The 15,663-nt window shown below is 54.0% G+C and overlaps 1 protein-coding gene across 1 annotated transcript in view; it reads right to left on the minus strand.

Moving 5' to 3' along the window:
• Nucleotides 1–1,982: 1,982 nt before the first annotated feature.
• Nucleotides 1,983–15,663, minus strand: part of GDAP2 (ganglioside induced differentiation associated protein 2) — a 67,306-nt gene continuing 53,625 nt past the window's right edge. The window contains exons 12-13 of the mRNA XM_075334837.1: nucleotides 3,401–3,544; nucleotides 1,983–2,304 (exon numbers count right to left, since the gene is read on the minus strand). Of these exons, the coding sequence (XP_075190952.1) occupies nucleotides 2,257–2,304; nucleotides 3,401–3,544 (192 nt within the window). The 3' untranslated portion in view covers nucleotides 1,983–2,256. The remainder of the gene's footprint in view (nucleotides 2,305–3,400; nucleotides 3,545–15,663) is intronic.

The raw sequence follows: 15,663 nt of genomic DNA on the forward strand, positions 1-15,663 counted from the left end.
CAAGTCTCAGCCGCGCCGCCGCTCCAGGGGCGGCCGGCGCGGCAGTCCCCAACACATAAAATCACTCACTCAGACAAACTGTAGTGACTGTAACCCCAGCGCGCAGCGCTATTGTCCCCGGCGCACTAGCACGCCCAGCAAGTCTGGAGTGTGCGCGGCCTGTCCATACGGGGACACAGAGTACCTGAATGTTGCAGGGCCTTGTCCCTGAACGGTACCCAGCTCCGTATCCAGCAGGTTCTACGGGTCTGTGGATGGAGCCCGGCCTCAGGGCTTGGGGGCCGGTAAGATCCCACTTCCTCAGAGCCCCTCAGGGGGATGGGGAAGGAAAACAGCATGTGGGCTCCAGCCTCCGTACCCACAATGGGTACCTCAACCTTAACAAACACCGCCAATAGGAATGGGGTGAGAAGGGAGCATGCTGGGGGCCCTAGTATGGGCCCTCTTTTCTTCCATCCGATATAGTCAGCAGCTACTGCTGACTAAACAGTGGAGCTATGCGTGGATGTCTGACCTCCTTCGCACAAAGCTTGAAAACTGATCAGCCCGTGATCCCACGGGGGGTGTATAGCCAGAAGGGGAGGGGCCTTACACTTTTTAGTGTAATGCTTTGTGTGGCCTCCGGAGGCAGTGCTATACACCCAATCGTCTGGGTCTCCCAATGGAGCGCCGAAGAAAATAGAAATCTGCAGCAAGGACTCGGTGTAACGTGATGAGGGTAGATAAATGGGGGATGTGCAAGGGGGAGGGGGAAGGGGGGGGCGAGAGAGATGTGCAAGGGGGAGGGGGAAGGGGGGGCGAGAGAGAGAGATGTGCAAGGGGGAGGGGGAAGGGGGGGCGAGAGAGAGAGATGTGCAAGGGGGAGGGGGAAGGGGGGGCGAGAGAGAGAGATGTGCAAGGGGGAGGGGGAAGGGGGGGCGAGAGAGATGTGCAAGGGGGAGGGGGAAGGGGGGGCGAGAGAGAGAGATGTGCAAGGGGGAGGGGGAAGGGGGGGCGAGAGAGATGTGCAAGGGGGAGGGGGAAGGGGGGGCGAGAGAGAGAGATGTGCAAGGGGGAGGGGGAAGGGGGGCGAGAGAGCGAGATGTGCAAGGGGGAGGGGGAAGGGGGGCGAGAGAGAGATGTGCAAGGGGGAGGGGGAAGGGGGGCGAGAGAGAGATGTGCAAGGGGGAGGGGGAAGGGGGGCGAGAGAGAGATGTGCAAGGGGGAGGGGGAAGGGGGGCGAGAGAGAGAGATGTGCAAGGGGGAGGGGGAAGGGGGGCGAGAGAGAGAGATGTGCAAGGGGGACGGAGAGAGAGATGTGCAAGAGGGAGGGGGAAGGGGGGCGAGATGTGCAAGGGGGAGGGGGAAGGGGGGAGAGATGTGCAAAGGGGGAGGGGGAAGGGGGGGGTTGTGTAATGGGGAGGGGGGGTTGTAGATGTGTAATGGGGAGGGGGTAGGGGATGCGTAATGGGGAGGGGGTAGGGGATGCGTAATGGGGAGGGGGTAGGGGATGCGTAATGGGGAGGGCGTAGGGGATGCGTAATGGGGAGGGCGTAGGGGATGCGTAATGGGGAGGGGGTAGGGGATGCGTAATGGGGAGGGGGTAGGGGATGCGTAATGGGGAGGGGGGGAGGGGATGCGTAACGGGGAGGGGATGCATAACGGGGAGGGGGGGAGGGGATGCGTAACGGGGAGGGGATGCATAACGGGGAGGGGGGGAGGGGATGCGTAACGGGGAGGGGGTAGGGGATGCATAATGGGGAGGGGGTAGGGGGATGTGTAGTGGGGAGGAGGGGGATGTGTAATGGGGAGGGTGGGAGATGTGTAATGGGGGGAGATGTGTAATGGGGATGGGGGGGGGGGGGGAGATGTGTAATGGGGATGGGGGGGGGGATGTGTAGTGCAGGGGGGGTACTAGGACCTGCCGTACACTGGAGAGGAGTCTTGCTGCTGGTAGGACTTGGCGCTCGTTCTGTGTACACAGCTCCACTGCAGAGGGGTACTCACATTATAAAGGGATTTTATTGTCGGCACAGCTGGGATCAGCCTTCGCTGTGCGTCCTCACCCCGGAGCCGCTATTTACAGCAGTATAAATATAATCTGACACCCTGCGCAGCACAGTTCATAGTCTCTGGGGGTTGTCAGGTGACAGCAGAGCCTTGTCCAGCGCTGGCCGGCGTCCAGTCCGAGAATATGTGCAGAGAAGCAGCGGAGGAGACAACGTCCCGAGAGAACTGCCCATGGCGGTCACTGGAGAAGGCGGCGGGCGGAGGAGGTCAGAGGCTCGAGAACGAGGAGTGTGACGGGAAGACAGGTCCGTTCTCCTGCAGGAAACAAGACGCAGACAGTGAACACTGCAGCCGTTCCTCACCAAGCTCAATACCTCTGCTTGCTGCTTTGTATGGACCTAGCAGGCTGCAAACCCATCACCAACTAAACCGTCCACTATCACTGGGGACCCGCGCCGCACCGTCCACTAGAGCCGGGGACCCGCGCCGCACCGTCCACTAGAGCCGGGGACCCGCGCCGCACCGTCCCGTCCACTAGAGCCGGGGACCCGCGCCGCACCGTCCCGTCCACTAGAGCCGGGGACCCGCGCCGCACCGTCCCGTCCACTAGAGCCGGGGACCCGCGCCGCACCGTCCCGTCCACTAGAGCCGGGGACCCGCGCCGCACCGTCCCGTCCACTAGAGCCGGGGACCCGCGCCGCACCGTCCACTAGAGCCGGGGACCCGCGCCGCACCGTCCCGTCCACTAGAGCCGGGGACCCGCGCCGCACCGTCCCGTCCACTAGAGTCGGGGACCCGCGCCGCACCGTCCACTAGAGCCGGGAACCCGCGCCGCACCGTCCACTAGAGCCGGGGACCCGCGTCGCATCGTCCACTAGAGCCGGGGACCCGCCCGCGTCATACTAGCGCTCTTATCTTCACTGATGGACTGTATTAGACCCTCAGGACGGGAGCGCTGCTCTTGTGGGGGACGGGAGCGCTGCTCTTGTGGGGGACGGGAGCGCTGCTCTTGTGGGGGACGGGAGCCGGGTATTTCTGCAGTGAATAGTGCTGGAGTCCCCGGCAGTAAATCTCAGCAGATTTGGCCTGTGTAGCCCCCATCTGGGCCGCAGCCGCTCTCCGCACCAGCACTACTGCACGGGTTCACATCTGATTCACTGGCACATGAAAAGGGGCTGGGGGAGGGCGGTCCGTTAACCCTGCACTCGCCGTACATTGTTATATCCTACACCTGGTTTCCATTTGGTCGCTGCTGATGTTAACGGTGACAAACCACACAAGCAGTATCAAGCGTGGCGACAAATCGTGCGTGGTGCACCCAGTAGCGGCAGTGAGCTTTATCGGCAGCAATATGTATAACCACAGAGCGGTATTTATGGCTTCCATCAATAACACATCATCCAAGTCTTACCCGAGCATCGTAATCCAGTACAAACGGGGGGATCTCTATCTGGTCGGGGGAGATGACGGTGAAAAGCTGGTGCAGACTCTCAACGTGTTGGACCCTATCCTTTAATCCAGACACGGTAAAAGTTGTGAAGAACCAGGAGGACACCTGAAATACATTGTAACATCAGCAAACGTAAGGAAATGGCAATATCACTGTTACATCGGATCGTGTCTAAGCTCCCTCACTGCCCTATCACCTCAATGGATTTCAAATCACTCCCCTATTACTTCAATAGAATGGATCTGGTCTAAACTCCCTTACACATCTATAACCTCCTGATTCTAAAAAAAAAAAAAAAAAAGAAAAAAAAAAAATGTACAACCCAGGTCCCTAACATCCTAACATCCATATTACCCCCCACTACCTCTCTGACACTAGATGGTGTCTTAGCTCCCTCACAGCCCTAAAACTTCAGATTGCTTGCATATAATAGATCTGGTCTTCACTCCGTCACACTCCTATAGTATTCAAGGAGAGTATTAGAGGTGTGAGGGAGCTAAGACAAGATCCAATGTATGGAAGGAATAGAGTGATTAGGATGGGAGGGAGCGAAGACAAGATCTAATGTATGGAAAGAATAGAAAGTATTAGAGGTGTGAGGGAGCCAAGCCTGGATCCAATGTATGGAAGGAATAGAGAGTGATTGGGGAGTGAGGGAGCTTAGACAAGATCCAATGTATGGAAGGAAGAGAGTGATTGGGATGTGAGGGAGCTAAGACCATATCTAATGTATGGAAGGAGTTGAAAGTACTAGAGGCGTGAGGGTGCTAAGACCAGATCCAATGTATGGAAGGAATAGAAAGTATTAGAATGTGTGAGGGAGCTAAGACTGGATCCAATGTATGGAAGGAATAGAGAGTGATTGGGGAGGGAGCTAAGACTGGATCCAATGTATGAAAGGAATAGAGAGTCATTGGGGAGTGAGGGAGCAAAGACTGGATCCAATGTATGGAAGGAAGAGAGTGATTAGGATGGGAGGGAGCGAAGACAAGATCTAATGTATGGAAAGAATAGAAAGTATTAGAGGTGTGAGGGAGCCAAGCCTGGATCCAATGTATGGAAGGAATAGAGAGTGATTGGGGAGTGAGGGAGCTAAGACAAGATCCAATGTATGGAAGGAAGAGAGTGATTGGGGAGGGAGCTAAGCCTGGATCCAATGTATGAAAGGAATAGAGAGTCATTGGGGAGTGAGGGAGCAAAGACTGGATCCAATGTATGGAAGGAAGAGAGTGATTGGGATGTGAGGGAGCTAAGACCATATCTAATGTATGGAAGGAGTTGAAAGTACTAGAGGCGTGAGGGTGCTAAGACCAGATCCAATGTATGGAAGGAATAGAAAGTATTAGAATGTGTGAGGGAGCTAAGACTGGATCCAATGTATGGAAGGAATAGAGAGTGATTGGGGAGGGAGCTAAGACTGGACCCAATGTATGGAAGGAATAGAGAGTGATTGGGGAGTGAGGGAGCCAAGACAACATCTAATGTATGGAAGGAATAGAGAGTGATTGGGGTGTTGGGATGTAAGGGAATTAAGTTTAGGTTTACACAAACTTTCAGGGTAAAAAAAAAAAACCCAACATGGAGACGGTTTACACAGGCTAATGTGTTTCGGTGAACAATCAATAAGCTTAAAAATCATAATCACACAACAAGCCATTTACACCACTCAATATTTGGGAGAAAAGCATTCCTAGGAAAAGGATCTATAGTTTTCAAGGAGTAGAAAGTAATAGGGCTGTGAGGAAACTAAGACAAGATCTAGGACTCCATAATCCTTGTAAACTATGGATCCAGTCTTGGCTAACTCACAACCATATTATTTGCTACGGCTTTCATACTATTGGAGTTTGAGGGAGCTGAGACAGGATCCCTTGTATACTTGTAATGGGGTTATGAGGGAGTTGAGACCGGATTCCTTGTATACAAGTAATGGGGATATGAGGCAGGATCCCTTATATATTTGTATTGGGGTTATGAGGGAGCTGAGACAGGATCCCTTGTATGCAAGTAATGGGGATAGGAGGGAGCTCAGAAAAGCTCCATTGTAAACAAAGACCATAAAGTATCTCTTGCCTGAATTCCCTCACTACACTTTTACTTCCTATTCCTTTCTTACAATGAATTTTACCTAAACTCCCTCTCACACCTAATACTTCCTAACCCTTTCACAGATGGATTCTGTCTAAACTCCCTCACATCCCTAAATACCATCTTTATGCAACGCTGTTACCGATGTCCTCACACTGTCCTGTCCCCCGCTGGGGATGTCGGCAAACTCACCCTCCTGGCTGCTCAGTGGTGTTTGGTCCATCCCCCAAGGACCTACGCCTGCCGCACAGGTCTACTGCTAGCACGCTGCGTGCGCACCTTTTATTAAAGGGCCAGCATGTCCTAACTCAGACGCGCCTCTCAGATTATGGCTGAGGGGTACTAGGAATTTAAGGCATCCTCCCACTAAAGGAGGTGCCTGGGCAACGTGGTGTATCCTTTAGAGACATGTTGTCTGTTGTCAGGTCCCTTGTGCTGCTGCTGTATTATTTATGCCAGTTTGTATTCCAGTATCTGCTGTACCCGCTACCGCGCCCACCTGTTCCAGCTGTACCCGCTACCGCGCCCACCTGTTCCATCTGTACCCGCTGCTGCGCCCATCTGTTCCAGCTGTACCCGCTGCTGCGCCCATCTGTTCCAGCTGTACCCGCTGCTGCGCCTATCTGTTCCAGCTGTACCCGCTGCTGCGCCTATCTGTTCCAGCTGTACCTGCTGCTGCGCCTATCTGTTCCAGCTGTACCTGCTGCTGCGCCTATCTGTTCCAGCTGTACCTGCTGCACCTATCTGTTCCAGCTGTACCTGCTGCTGCGCCCATCTGTTCCAGCTGTACCTGCTGCTGCGCCTATCTGTTCCAGCTGTACCTGCTGCTGCGCCTATCTGTTCAAGCTGTACCTGCTGCTGCGCCTATCTGTTCAAGCTGTACCTGCTGCTGCGCCTATCTGTTCAAGCTGTACCTGCTGCTGCGCCTATCTGTTCAAGCTGTACCTGCTGCTGCGCCTATCTGTTCAAGCTGTACCTGCTGCTGCGCCTATCTGTTCAAGCTGTACCTGCTGCTGCGCCTATCTGTTCAAGCTGTACCTGCTGCTGCGCCTATCTGTTCAAGCTGTACCTGCTGCTGCGCCTATCTGTTCAAGCTGTACCTGCTGCTGCGCCTATCTGTTCAAGCTGTACCTGCTGCTGCACCTATCTGTTCCGGCTGTACCTGCTGCTGCGCCTATCTGTTTCGGCTGTACCTGCTGCTGCACCTATCTGTTCCAGCTGTACCTGCTGCTGCGCCTATCTGTTCCAGCTGTACCTGCTGCTGCGCCTATCTGTTCCAGCTGTACCTGCTGCTGCGCCTATCTGTTCCAGCTGTACCTGCTGCTGCGCCTATCTGTTCCAGCTGTACCTGCTGCTGCGCCTATCTGTTCCAGCTGTACCTGCTGCTGCGCCTATCTGTTCCAGCTGTACCTGCTGCTGCGCCTATCTGTTCCAGGTGTACCTGCTGCTGCGCCTATCTGTTCCAGGTGTACCTGCTGCTGCGCCTATCTGTTCCAGGTGTACCTGCTGCTGCGCCTATCTGTTCCAGGTGTACCTGCTGCTGCGCCCATCTGTTCCAGCTGTACCTGCTGCTGCGCCCATCTGTTCCAGCTGTACCTGCTGCTGCGCCCATCTGTTCCAGCTGTACCTGCTGCTGCGCCCATCTGTTCCAGCTGTACCTGCTGCTGCGCCCATCTGTTCCAGCTGTACCTGCTGCTGCGCCCATCTGTTCCAGCTGTACCTGCTGCTGCGCCCATCTGTTCCAGCTGTACCTGCTGCTGCGCCCATCTGTTCCAGCTGTACCTGCTGCTGCGCCCATCTGTTCCAGCTGTACCTGCTGCTGCACCTATCTGTTCCAGCTGTACCTGCTGCACCTATCTGTTCCAGCTGTACCTGCTGCTGCACCTATCTGTTCCAGCTGTACCTGCTGCACCTATCTGTTCCAGCTGTACCTGCTGCTGCGCCTATCTGTTCCAGCTGTACCTGCTGCTGCACCTATCTGTTCCAGCTGTACCTGCTGCACCTATCTGTTCCAGCTGTACCTGCTGCTGCGCCCATCTGTTCCAGCTGTACCTGCTGCTGCGCCTATCTGTTCCAGCTGTACCTGCTGCTGCGCCTATCTGTTCAAGCTGTACCTGCTGCTGCGCCTATCTGTTCAAGCTGTACCTGCTGCTGCGCCTATCTGTTCAAGCTGTACCTGCTGCTGCGCCTATCTGTTCAAGCTGTACCTGCTGCTGCGCCTATCTGTTCAAGCTGTACCTGCTGCTGCACCTATCTGTTCCAGCTGTACCTGCTGCTGCGCCTATCTGTTTCGGCTGTACCTGCTGCTGCACCTATCTGTTCCAGCTGTACCTGCTGCTGCGCCTATCTGTTCCAGCTGTACCTGCTGCTGCGCCTATCTGTTTCGGCTGTACCTGCTGCTGCACCTATCTGTTCTAGCTGTACCTGCTGCTGCGCCTGTTCCAGCTGTACCTGCTGCTGCGCCTGTTTCGGCTGTACCTGCTGCTGCGCCTATCTGTTCTAGCTGTACCTGCTGCTGCGCCTGTTTCGGCTGTACCTGCTGCTGCATCTCTCTACACTCCCCGCCTGCACCAGCGAGCATCACACTTTTCCAGTATAACCTACGTCATATCATGTGTCTAATGAGGTGTGGATGAGTCCAGTGACGCCGTGACACATGTAACAGGCGTGTGCGCAGGAACATGCTGACTGCAGAAGAACCATCAGCAGCTCAAGGGTAAAACACTAATGACCCCGCATTACTGCAGACATGTAATCCCAGGAGGGGCGGCTGCTGAGCTTTGCTCCTGGGCATGAGCGGCACCTCATTGTTCTTCATAGATTGTATCTGCATATAATGATAAGTAATTGCAAATATTAAAAAGCCCCCGTGTTCTGATAATCTGTCCTCTGCTCTGTTCTCTATTATTTGTTCTTCCAGAATCCAGCGGAAGCGGAGCAGCACAAGCTCCGCAGATTGGTGCCAGCAGCGCCGGTATCAGATGTGCTTGTCCGACTGACTTCACTCATGTTTATAAACTCTACAACATCAAAGAAGCCGGTCCGCCCCGCCCCGGAGTGCAGAAGCCGATCCCATGTGAGCAAGAGGGAAATCTGCTGATGGCAACGTCTTCTGCACCAACACAGTAACCACAGTAGTCAAATAACGAGATATTTGGTTGAGAAGGATTTCCCTTTCCTTAAAAAATGACTTCAATTGGGTCCAGAATCATGAACGAACTGGGCTCTATCACCTTGAGACCTGCCTCTGCTCCTGAAGAATCATCACCTAAGCTCCCTCACTCCCTGTGACCAGATCTTGTAATCTTTTTCTCTTGAAGAATCTCACCTAAGCTCCCTCACTCCCAGTACACCAGATCTTGTAATCATTTTCTCTTGAAGAATCTCACCTAAGCTCCCTCACTCCCCATGACCAGATCTTGTAATCATTTTCTCTTGAAAAATCTCACCTAAGCTCCCTCACTCCCCGTGACCAGATCTTGTAATCTTTTTCTCTTGAAGAATCTCACCTAAGCTCCCTCACTCCCAGTGACCAGATCTTCTAATCTTTTTCTTTTGAAGAATCTCATCTAAGCTCCCTCACTGCTCCATTTCTCTAAGCACTGGATCTTGTAATTGCTCCTTTACATTCACGTTCAGGTGACACTCATCTAATCTCATCAACTACTAGAGTTTTTCCATCAGGGCATTTCTATTAAACAAAGAAGGGAATTTTGTTACTTACCGTAAATTCCTTTTCTTCTAGCTCCAATTGGGAGACCCAGACGATTGGGTGTATAGCTACTGCCCTCCGGAGGCCACACAAAGCATTACACTAAAAAGTGTAAGGCCCCTCCCCTTCTGGCTATACACCCCCAGTGGGATCACTGGCTCACCAGTTTTAGTGCAAAAGCAAGAAGGAGGAAAGCCAAGAACTGGTTTAAACAAATTCAATCCAAAGTAACATCGGAGAACTGAAACCGTTCAACATGAACAACATGTGTACCCGAAAAAACCAAAAATCCCGAAGGAACAGGGGCGGGTGCTGGGTCTCCCAATTGGAGCTAGAAGAAAAGGAATTTACGGTAAGTAACAAAATTCCCTTCTTCTTCGGCGCTCCATTGGGAGACCCAGACGATTGGGACGTCCAAAAGCAGTCCCTGGGTGGGTAAATTAATACCTCAAGTTTGAGCTGCAAAACAGCTCTCTCCTACGAGGAGGCAACCGCCGCCTGCAGGACTCTTCTACCTAGGCTGGCGTCCGCCGAAGCGTAGGTATGCACCTGATAATGTTTGGTGAAAGTGTGCAGACTCGACCAGGTAGCTGCCTGGCACATCTGTTGAGCCGTAGCCTGGTGTCGTAATGCCCAGGACGCACCCACGGCTCTGGTAGAATGGGCCTTCAGCCCTGATGGAACCGGCAGCCCAGCAGAACGGTAGGCTTCAAGAATTGGTTCCTTGATCCATCGAGCCAGGGTGGATTTGGAAGCCTGCGATCCTTTGCGCTTACCAGCGACAAGGACAAAGAGTGCATCCGAGCGGCGCAGGGGCGCCGTGCGGGAAATGTAGATTCTGAGTGCTCTCACGAGATCCAACAAATGCAAATCCTTTTCAAACCGATGAACTGGATGAGGACAAAAGGAAGGTAAGGAGATATCCTGATTGAGATGAAAAGAGGATACCACCTTAGGGAGAAACTCCTGAATCGGGCGCAGCACTACCTTGTCCTGGTGAAAAACCAGGAAGGGAGCTTTGGATGACAACGCTGCCAGCTCGGATACCCTCCGAAGAGACGTGACCGCTACCAGAAAGGCCACTTTCTGTGAAAGTCGAGAAAGTGAAACATCCTTCAGAGGCTCGAAGGGCGGCTTCTGGAGAGTAACTAGTACCCTGTTCAGATCCCATGGATCTAACGGCCGTTTGTACGGAGGGACTATGTGACAAACCCCCTGCAGGAACGTGCGTACCTGAGGAAGTCGTGCTAGACGCTTTTGAAAAAATACCGATAGCGCTGAGACTTGCCCTTTAAGGGAGCCGAGCGATAAGCCTTTTTCCAAACCAGATTGCAGGAAGGAAAGAAAAGTAGGCAATGCAAATGGCCAGGGGGACACTCTCTGTGCCGAGCACCAGGATAAGAAAATCTTCCACGTTCTGTGGTAGATCTTAGCAGACGTGGGCTTCCTAGCCTGTCTCATGGTGGCCACGACCCCTTGAGATAATCCTGAAGATGCTAGTATCCAGGACTCAATGGCCACACAGTCAGGTTCAGGGCCGCAGAATTCAGATGGAAAAACGGCCCTTGTGACAGTAAGTCTGGCCGGTCTGGTAGCGCCCACGGTTGGCCGACCGTGAGATGCCACAGATCCGGATACCACGACCTTCTCGGCCAGTCTGGGGCGACGAGCAGGACGCGGCGGCACTCGGACCTGATCTTGCGTAGCACTCTGGGCAAGAGTGCCAGAGGGCGAAACACATAGGGCAGTTGGAACTGCGACCAATCTTGCACTAAGGCGTCTGCCGCCAGAGCTCTGTGATCGCGAGACCGTGCCATGAAAGTTGGGACCTTGTTGTTGTGCCGGGACGCCATTAGGTCAACGTCTGGCCTTCCCCAGCGGCGACAGATTTCCTGAAACACGTCCGGGTGAAGGGACCATTCCCCTGCGTCCATACCCTGGCGACTGAGGAAGTCCGCTTCCCAGTTTTCTACGCCGGGGATGTGAACTGCGGAGATGGTGGCGGCCGTGGCCTCCACCCACATCAGAATCCGCCGGACTTCCTGGAAGGCTTGCCGACTGCGTGTCCCGCCTTGGTGGTTGATGTATGCCACCGCTGTGGAGTTGTCCGACTGAATTCGGATCTGCTTTCCTTCCAGCCACTGCTGGAAGGCTTGTAGGGCAAGATACACTGCCCTGATTTCCAGAACATTGATCTGAAGGGTGGACTCCTGCTGAGTCCACGTACCCTGAGCCCTGTGGTGGAGAAAAACTGCTCCCCACCCTGACAGACTCGCGTCTGTCGTGACCACTGCCCAGGATGGGGGTAGGAATGATCTTCCCCGTGATAAGGAGGTGGGAAGAAGCCACCATTGCAGAGAGTCCTTGGCCGTCTGGGAAAGGGAGACTTTCCTGTCTAAGGACGTCGACTTCCCGTCCCATTGGCGGAGAATGTCCCATTGAAGTGGGCGCAGATGAAACTGCGCAAACGGGACTGCCTCCATTGCTGCCACCATCTTCCCCAGGAAGTGCATGAGGCGTCTTAAGGGGTGCGACTGGCCTTGAAGGAGCGAGTGCACCCCTGTCTGTAGTGAACGCTGCTTGTCCATCGGAAGCTTCACTGTCGCTGAGAGAGTATGAAACTCCATGCCAAGATATGTTAGCGATTGGGTCGGTGACAGATTTGACTTTGAAAAGTTGATGATCCACCCGAAAGTCTGGAGAGTCTCCAGCGCAACATTCAGGCTGAGTTGGCATGCCTCTTGAGAGGGTGCCTTGACAAGTAGATCGTCCAAGTAAGGGATCACCGAGTGTCCCTGAGAGTGCAAGACTGCTACCACTGCTGCCATGACCTTGGTGAAAACCCGTGGGGCTGTCGCCAGACCAAATGGCAGAGCTACGAACTGAAGATGTTCGTCTCCTATAACGAAGCGTAGAAAACGCTGGTGCTCTGGAGCAATCGGCACGTGGAGATAAGCATCTTTGATGTCTATTGATGCTAGGAAATCTCCTTGAGACATCGAGGCAATGACGGAGCGGAGGAATTCCATCCGGAACCGCCTGGTTTTCACGTGCTTGTTGAGCAGTTTTAGGTCCAGAACAGGACGGAAAGAGCCGTCCTTTTTTGGCACCACAAACAGATTGGAGTAAAAACCTTGACCTCGTTCCTGAAGAGGAACAGGGATCACCACTCCCTCTGCCCTTAGCGAGCACACCGCTTGCAGAAGAGCATCGGCTCGGTCGGGATGTGGGGAAGTTCTGAAGAACCGAGGCGGAGGACGAGAACTGAATTCTATCCGGTACCCGTGAGACAAAATGTCTGTTACCCACCGGTCTTTGACCTGTGGCAGCCAAATGCCGCAAAAGCGGGAGAGCCTGCCACCGACCGAGGATGCGGAGAGAGGAGGCCGAAAGTCATGAGGCAGCCGGCTTGGAAGCGGTTCCTCCGGCTGCTTTCTTTGGGCGTGAGTGAGTCCGCCAGGAATCTGAGCTCCTCTGCTCCTTCTGAGTCCTTTTGGACGAGGAGAATTGGGTCCTGCCCGAACCTCGAAAGGACCGAAACCTCGACTGTCCCTTCCACTGCTGAGGTTTGTTTGATCTGGGCTGGGGTAAGGAAGAGTCCTTACCCTTGGACTGTTTAATGATTTCCGCCAATTGCTCACCAAACAGCCTGTCTTGAGACAATGGCAAACTGGTTAAGCATTTTTTGGAAGCAGAATCTGCTTTCCATTCCTTTAACCATAAGGCTCTGCGTAAAACCACCGAGTTGGCGGACGCCATTGACGTACGGCTGGTAGAGTCCAAGACCGCATTGATAGCGTAAGTCGCAAACGCAGACATTTGCGAAGTCAAGGACGCCACCTGCGGCACTGATGGACGTATGATAGAGTCCACCTGCGCCAGACCAGCTGAAATAGCTTGGAGTGCCCACACGGCTGCGAATGCTGGAGCAAACGACGCGCCGATAGCTTCATAGACAGATTTCAACCAAAGGTCCATCTGTCTGTCATTGGCATCTTTAAGTGAAGCCCCATCTTCCACTGCAACTATGGATCTAGCCGCAAGCCTGGAGATTGGGGGGTCCACCTTTGGACACTGGGTCCAGCGTTTGACCACGTCAGGGGGAAAGGGATAACGTGTATCCTTAAGACGTTTGGAGAAACGCTTATCTGGATAAGCATGGTGTTTCTGGACTGCTTCTCTGAAGTCCGCGTGGTCCAGAAAAGAGCTCAATTTACGTTTGGGATACCTAAAATGGAATTTCTCCTGCTGTGCTGCTGCCTCCTCCGCTGGAGGAGAAATATCCAGCAGTCTATTGATGGCCGCTATAAGATCATTCACCATGGCGTCACCATCAGGGGTATCCAGGTTGAGAGCAGTCTCAGGATTAGACTCCTGGTCACCTACCTCTGCCTCATCATACAGAGAATCCTCTCGCTGAGACCCTGACCAGCGTGATGACGCCGAGGGTCTCTCCCAGCGAGCTCGCTTAGGCTGCCTGGGACTGTCGTCCGAGTCAGAGCCTTCAGCCTGTGATGTCTGGGACCCCCTTGGAGCACGGATTAGTTCCAACTGAGGGGGACCGGGGAACATTGAATCAGCAGTGCCCATGGTCTGAGTGACCGGCCTGGACTGCAAGGTTTCTAGAATTTTTGTCATAGTCACAGACATCTTATCAGCAAAAACTGCAAACTCTGTCCCCGTCACCGGGGCAGGGTTCACAGGCGTCTCTGCCTGGGCCACTACTAGCATAGACTCCGGCTGACGAAGTGGCACAGGGACCGAACATTGCACACAATGGGGGTCAGTGGAACCTGCCGGTAGATCAGCCCCACATGCGGTACAGGCAGCATATGAAGCCCGTGCCTTGGCACCCTTGCTTTTTGCGGATGACATGCTGTTGTCTCCTCAGAGCAATATAGGGGTATAAGCCAAGAAGCGACCGTACAGTGCAATATATAGGTACAGACAAAAGTACACAAAACAACACTGTGGCACTAGTGGGGTCAGCACCAAGGTGCTGCTTACCGCCCGCTTAACAGCGGGTGTGTGGTCGCCAGAATCCCTTGTCTGGGTCTCCCAGGGCTATGTCCGTTCTCCAGCTCAGACTGCGTGCAGGAATGGCTGCCGGCGTCCTGTGAAGAGGGGCGGGCCGTGGGCGTGCTGCAGACAAAGAGCGGGAAACTGGCGCCCACTGTGCCCAGTGAGAGGGCTGGAGTATGTAAATAAGACTCCAGCCCTCGGCGCTGACTATTGTACAGCGTCTCTCCCCTTCCCTGACTGACAGGGCTGGGGGCGGGAACGAAGCGTAACTAGGCCGCAGAAGCCGGGGACTAGATTTACAAGCGCTGCCGTCGTAAAAGCACGGTCGGCGCGAAGTCCCCGGCGCACCACAAGTCTCAGCCGCGCCGCAGTCACCATGGCGGCCGGCGCGGTAGTTCCCCACACATAAACTCACTCAGCAAAGCTGCAGTGAGTATAACCCAAGCGCGCAGCGCTACTGTCCCCGGCGCACTAGAACACCCAGCAACGCTGGAGTGTGTCTGTGCCTGTCTGTACGGGGACACAAAGTACCTGAATGTTGCAGGGCCTTGTCCCTGACGGTACCCAGCTCCGTATCCAGCAGGATCTCCGGGTCTGTGGATGGAGCTCGGCCTCAGAGTCTGGAGGCCGGTAAGATCCCACTTCACCAGAGCCCTTCAGGGGGATGGGGAAGGAAAACAGCATGTGGGCTCCAGCCTCCGTACCCGCAATGGGTACCTCAACCTTAACAAACACCGCCGACAAAAGTGGGGTGAGAAGGGAGCATGCTGGGGGCCCTAGTATGGGCCCTCTTTTCTTCCATCCGACATAGTCAGCAGCTACTGCTGACTAAACAGTGGAGCTATGCGTGGATGTCTGACCTCCTTCGCACAAAGCATAAAACTGAGCAGCCCGTGATCCCACGGGGGGTGTATAGCCAGAAGGGGAGGGGCCTTACACTTTTTAGTGTAGTGCTTTGTGTGGCCTCCGGAGGCAGTAGCTATACACCCAATCGTCTGGGTCTCCCAATGGAGCGCCGAAGAAATTATTTTCCTAAGTACCCTAACTGCCCCGTCATCACCTGTTCTTCTACAGCACAGGATCTTCTAATATTCCCCTTACCTACTGATTTAACACTAGAACTACTGGACTCGTGACACCTATATAGAAATACATGGTGCAAAGTAGTTAAAATGACTACCTCAGTAGTTCTAGTGTTAACCTTCCGCTCTTCTAAACATTGGACGTTCTTCTCTGCTTTATCACCTTTTCCTCTAAGCCTTGATTTCCTCGTCTTTACTTCTAATTATACTTTGCAGAAAGGCCTCAAGTCACGGTAAAGTCTACATAATCCACAGACCTCAACGGGGGTGCCAAACATCAATATTTTTAGAGGCTTCTGGACCCTTCCCTCAATAGGTGA

The sequence above is a fragment of the Anomaloglossus baeobatrachus genome, chromosome 2 (assembly GCF_048569485.1).
Source record: "Anomaloglossus baeobatrachus isolate aAnoBae1 chromosome 2, aAnoBae1.hap1, whole genome shotgun sequence".
Classification (NCBI taxonomy): Eukaryota; Metazoa; Chordata; class Amphibia; order Anura; family Aromobatidae; genus Anomaloglossus; species Anomaloglossus baeobatrachus.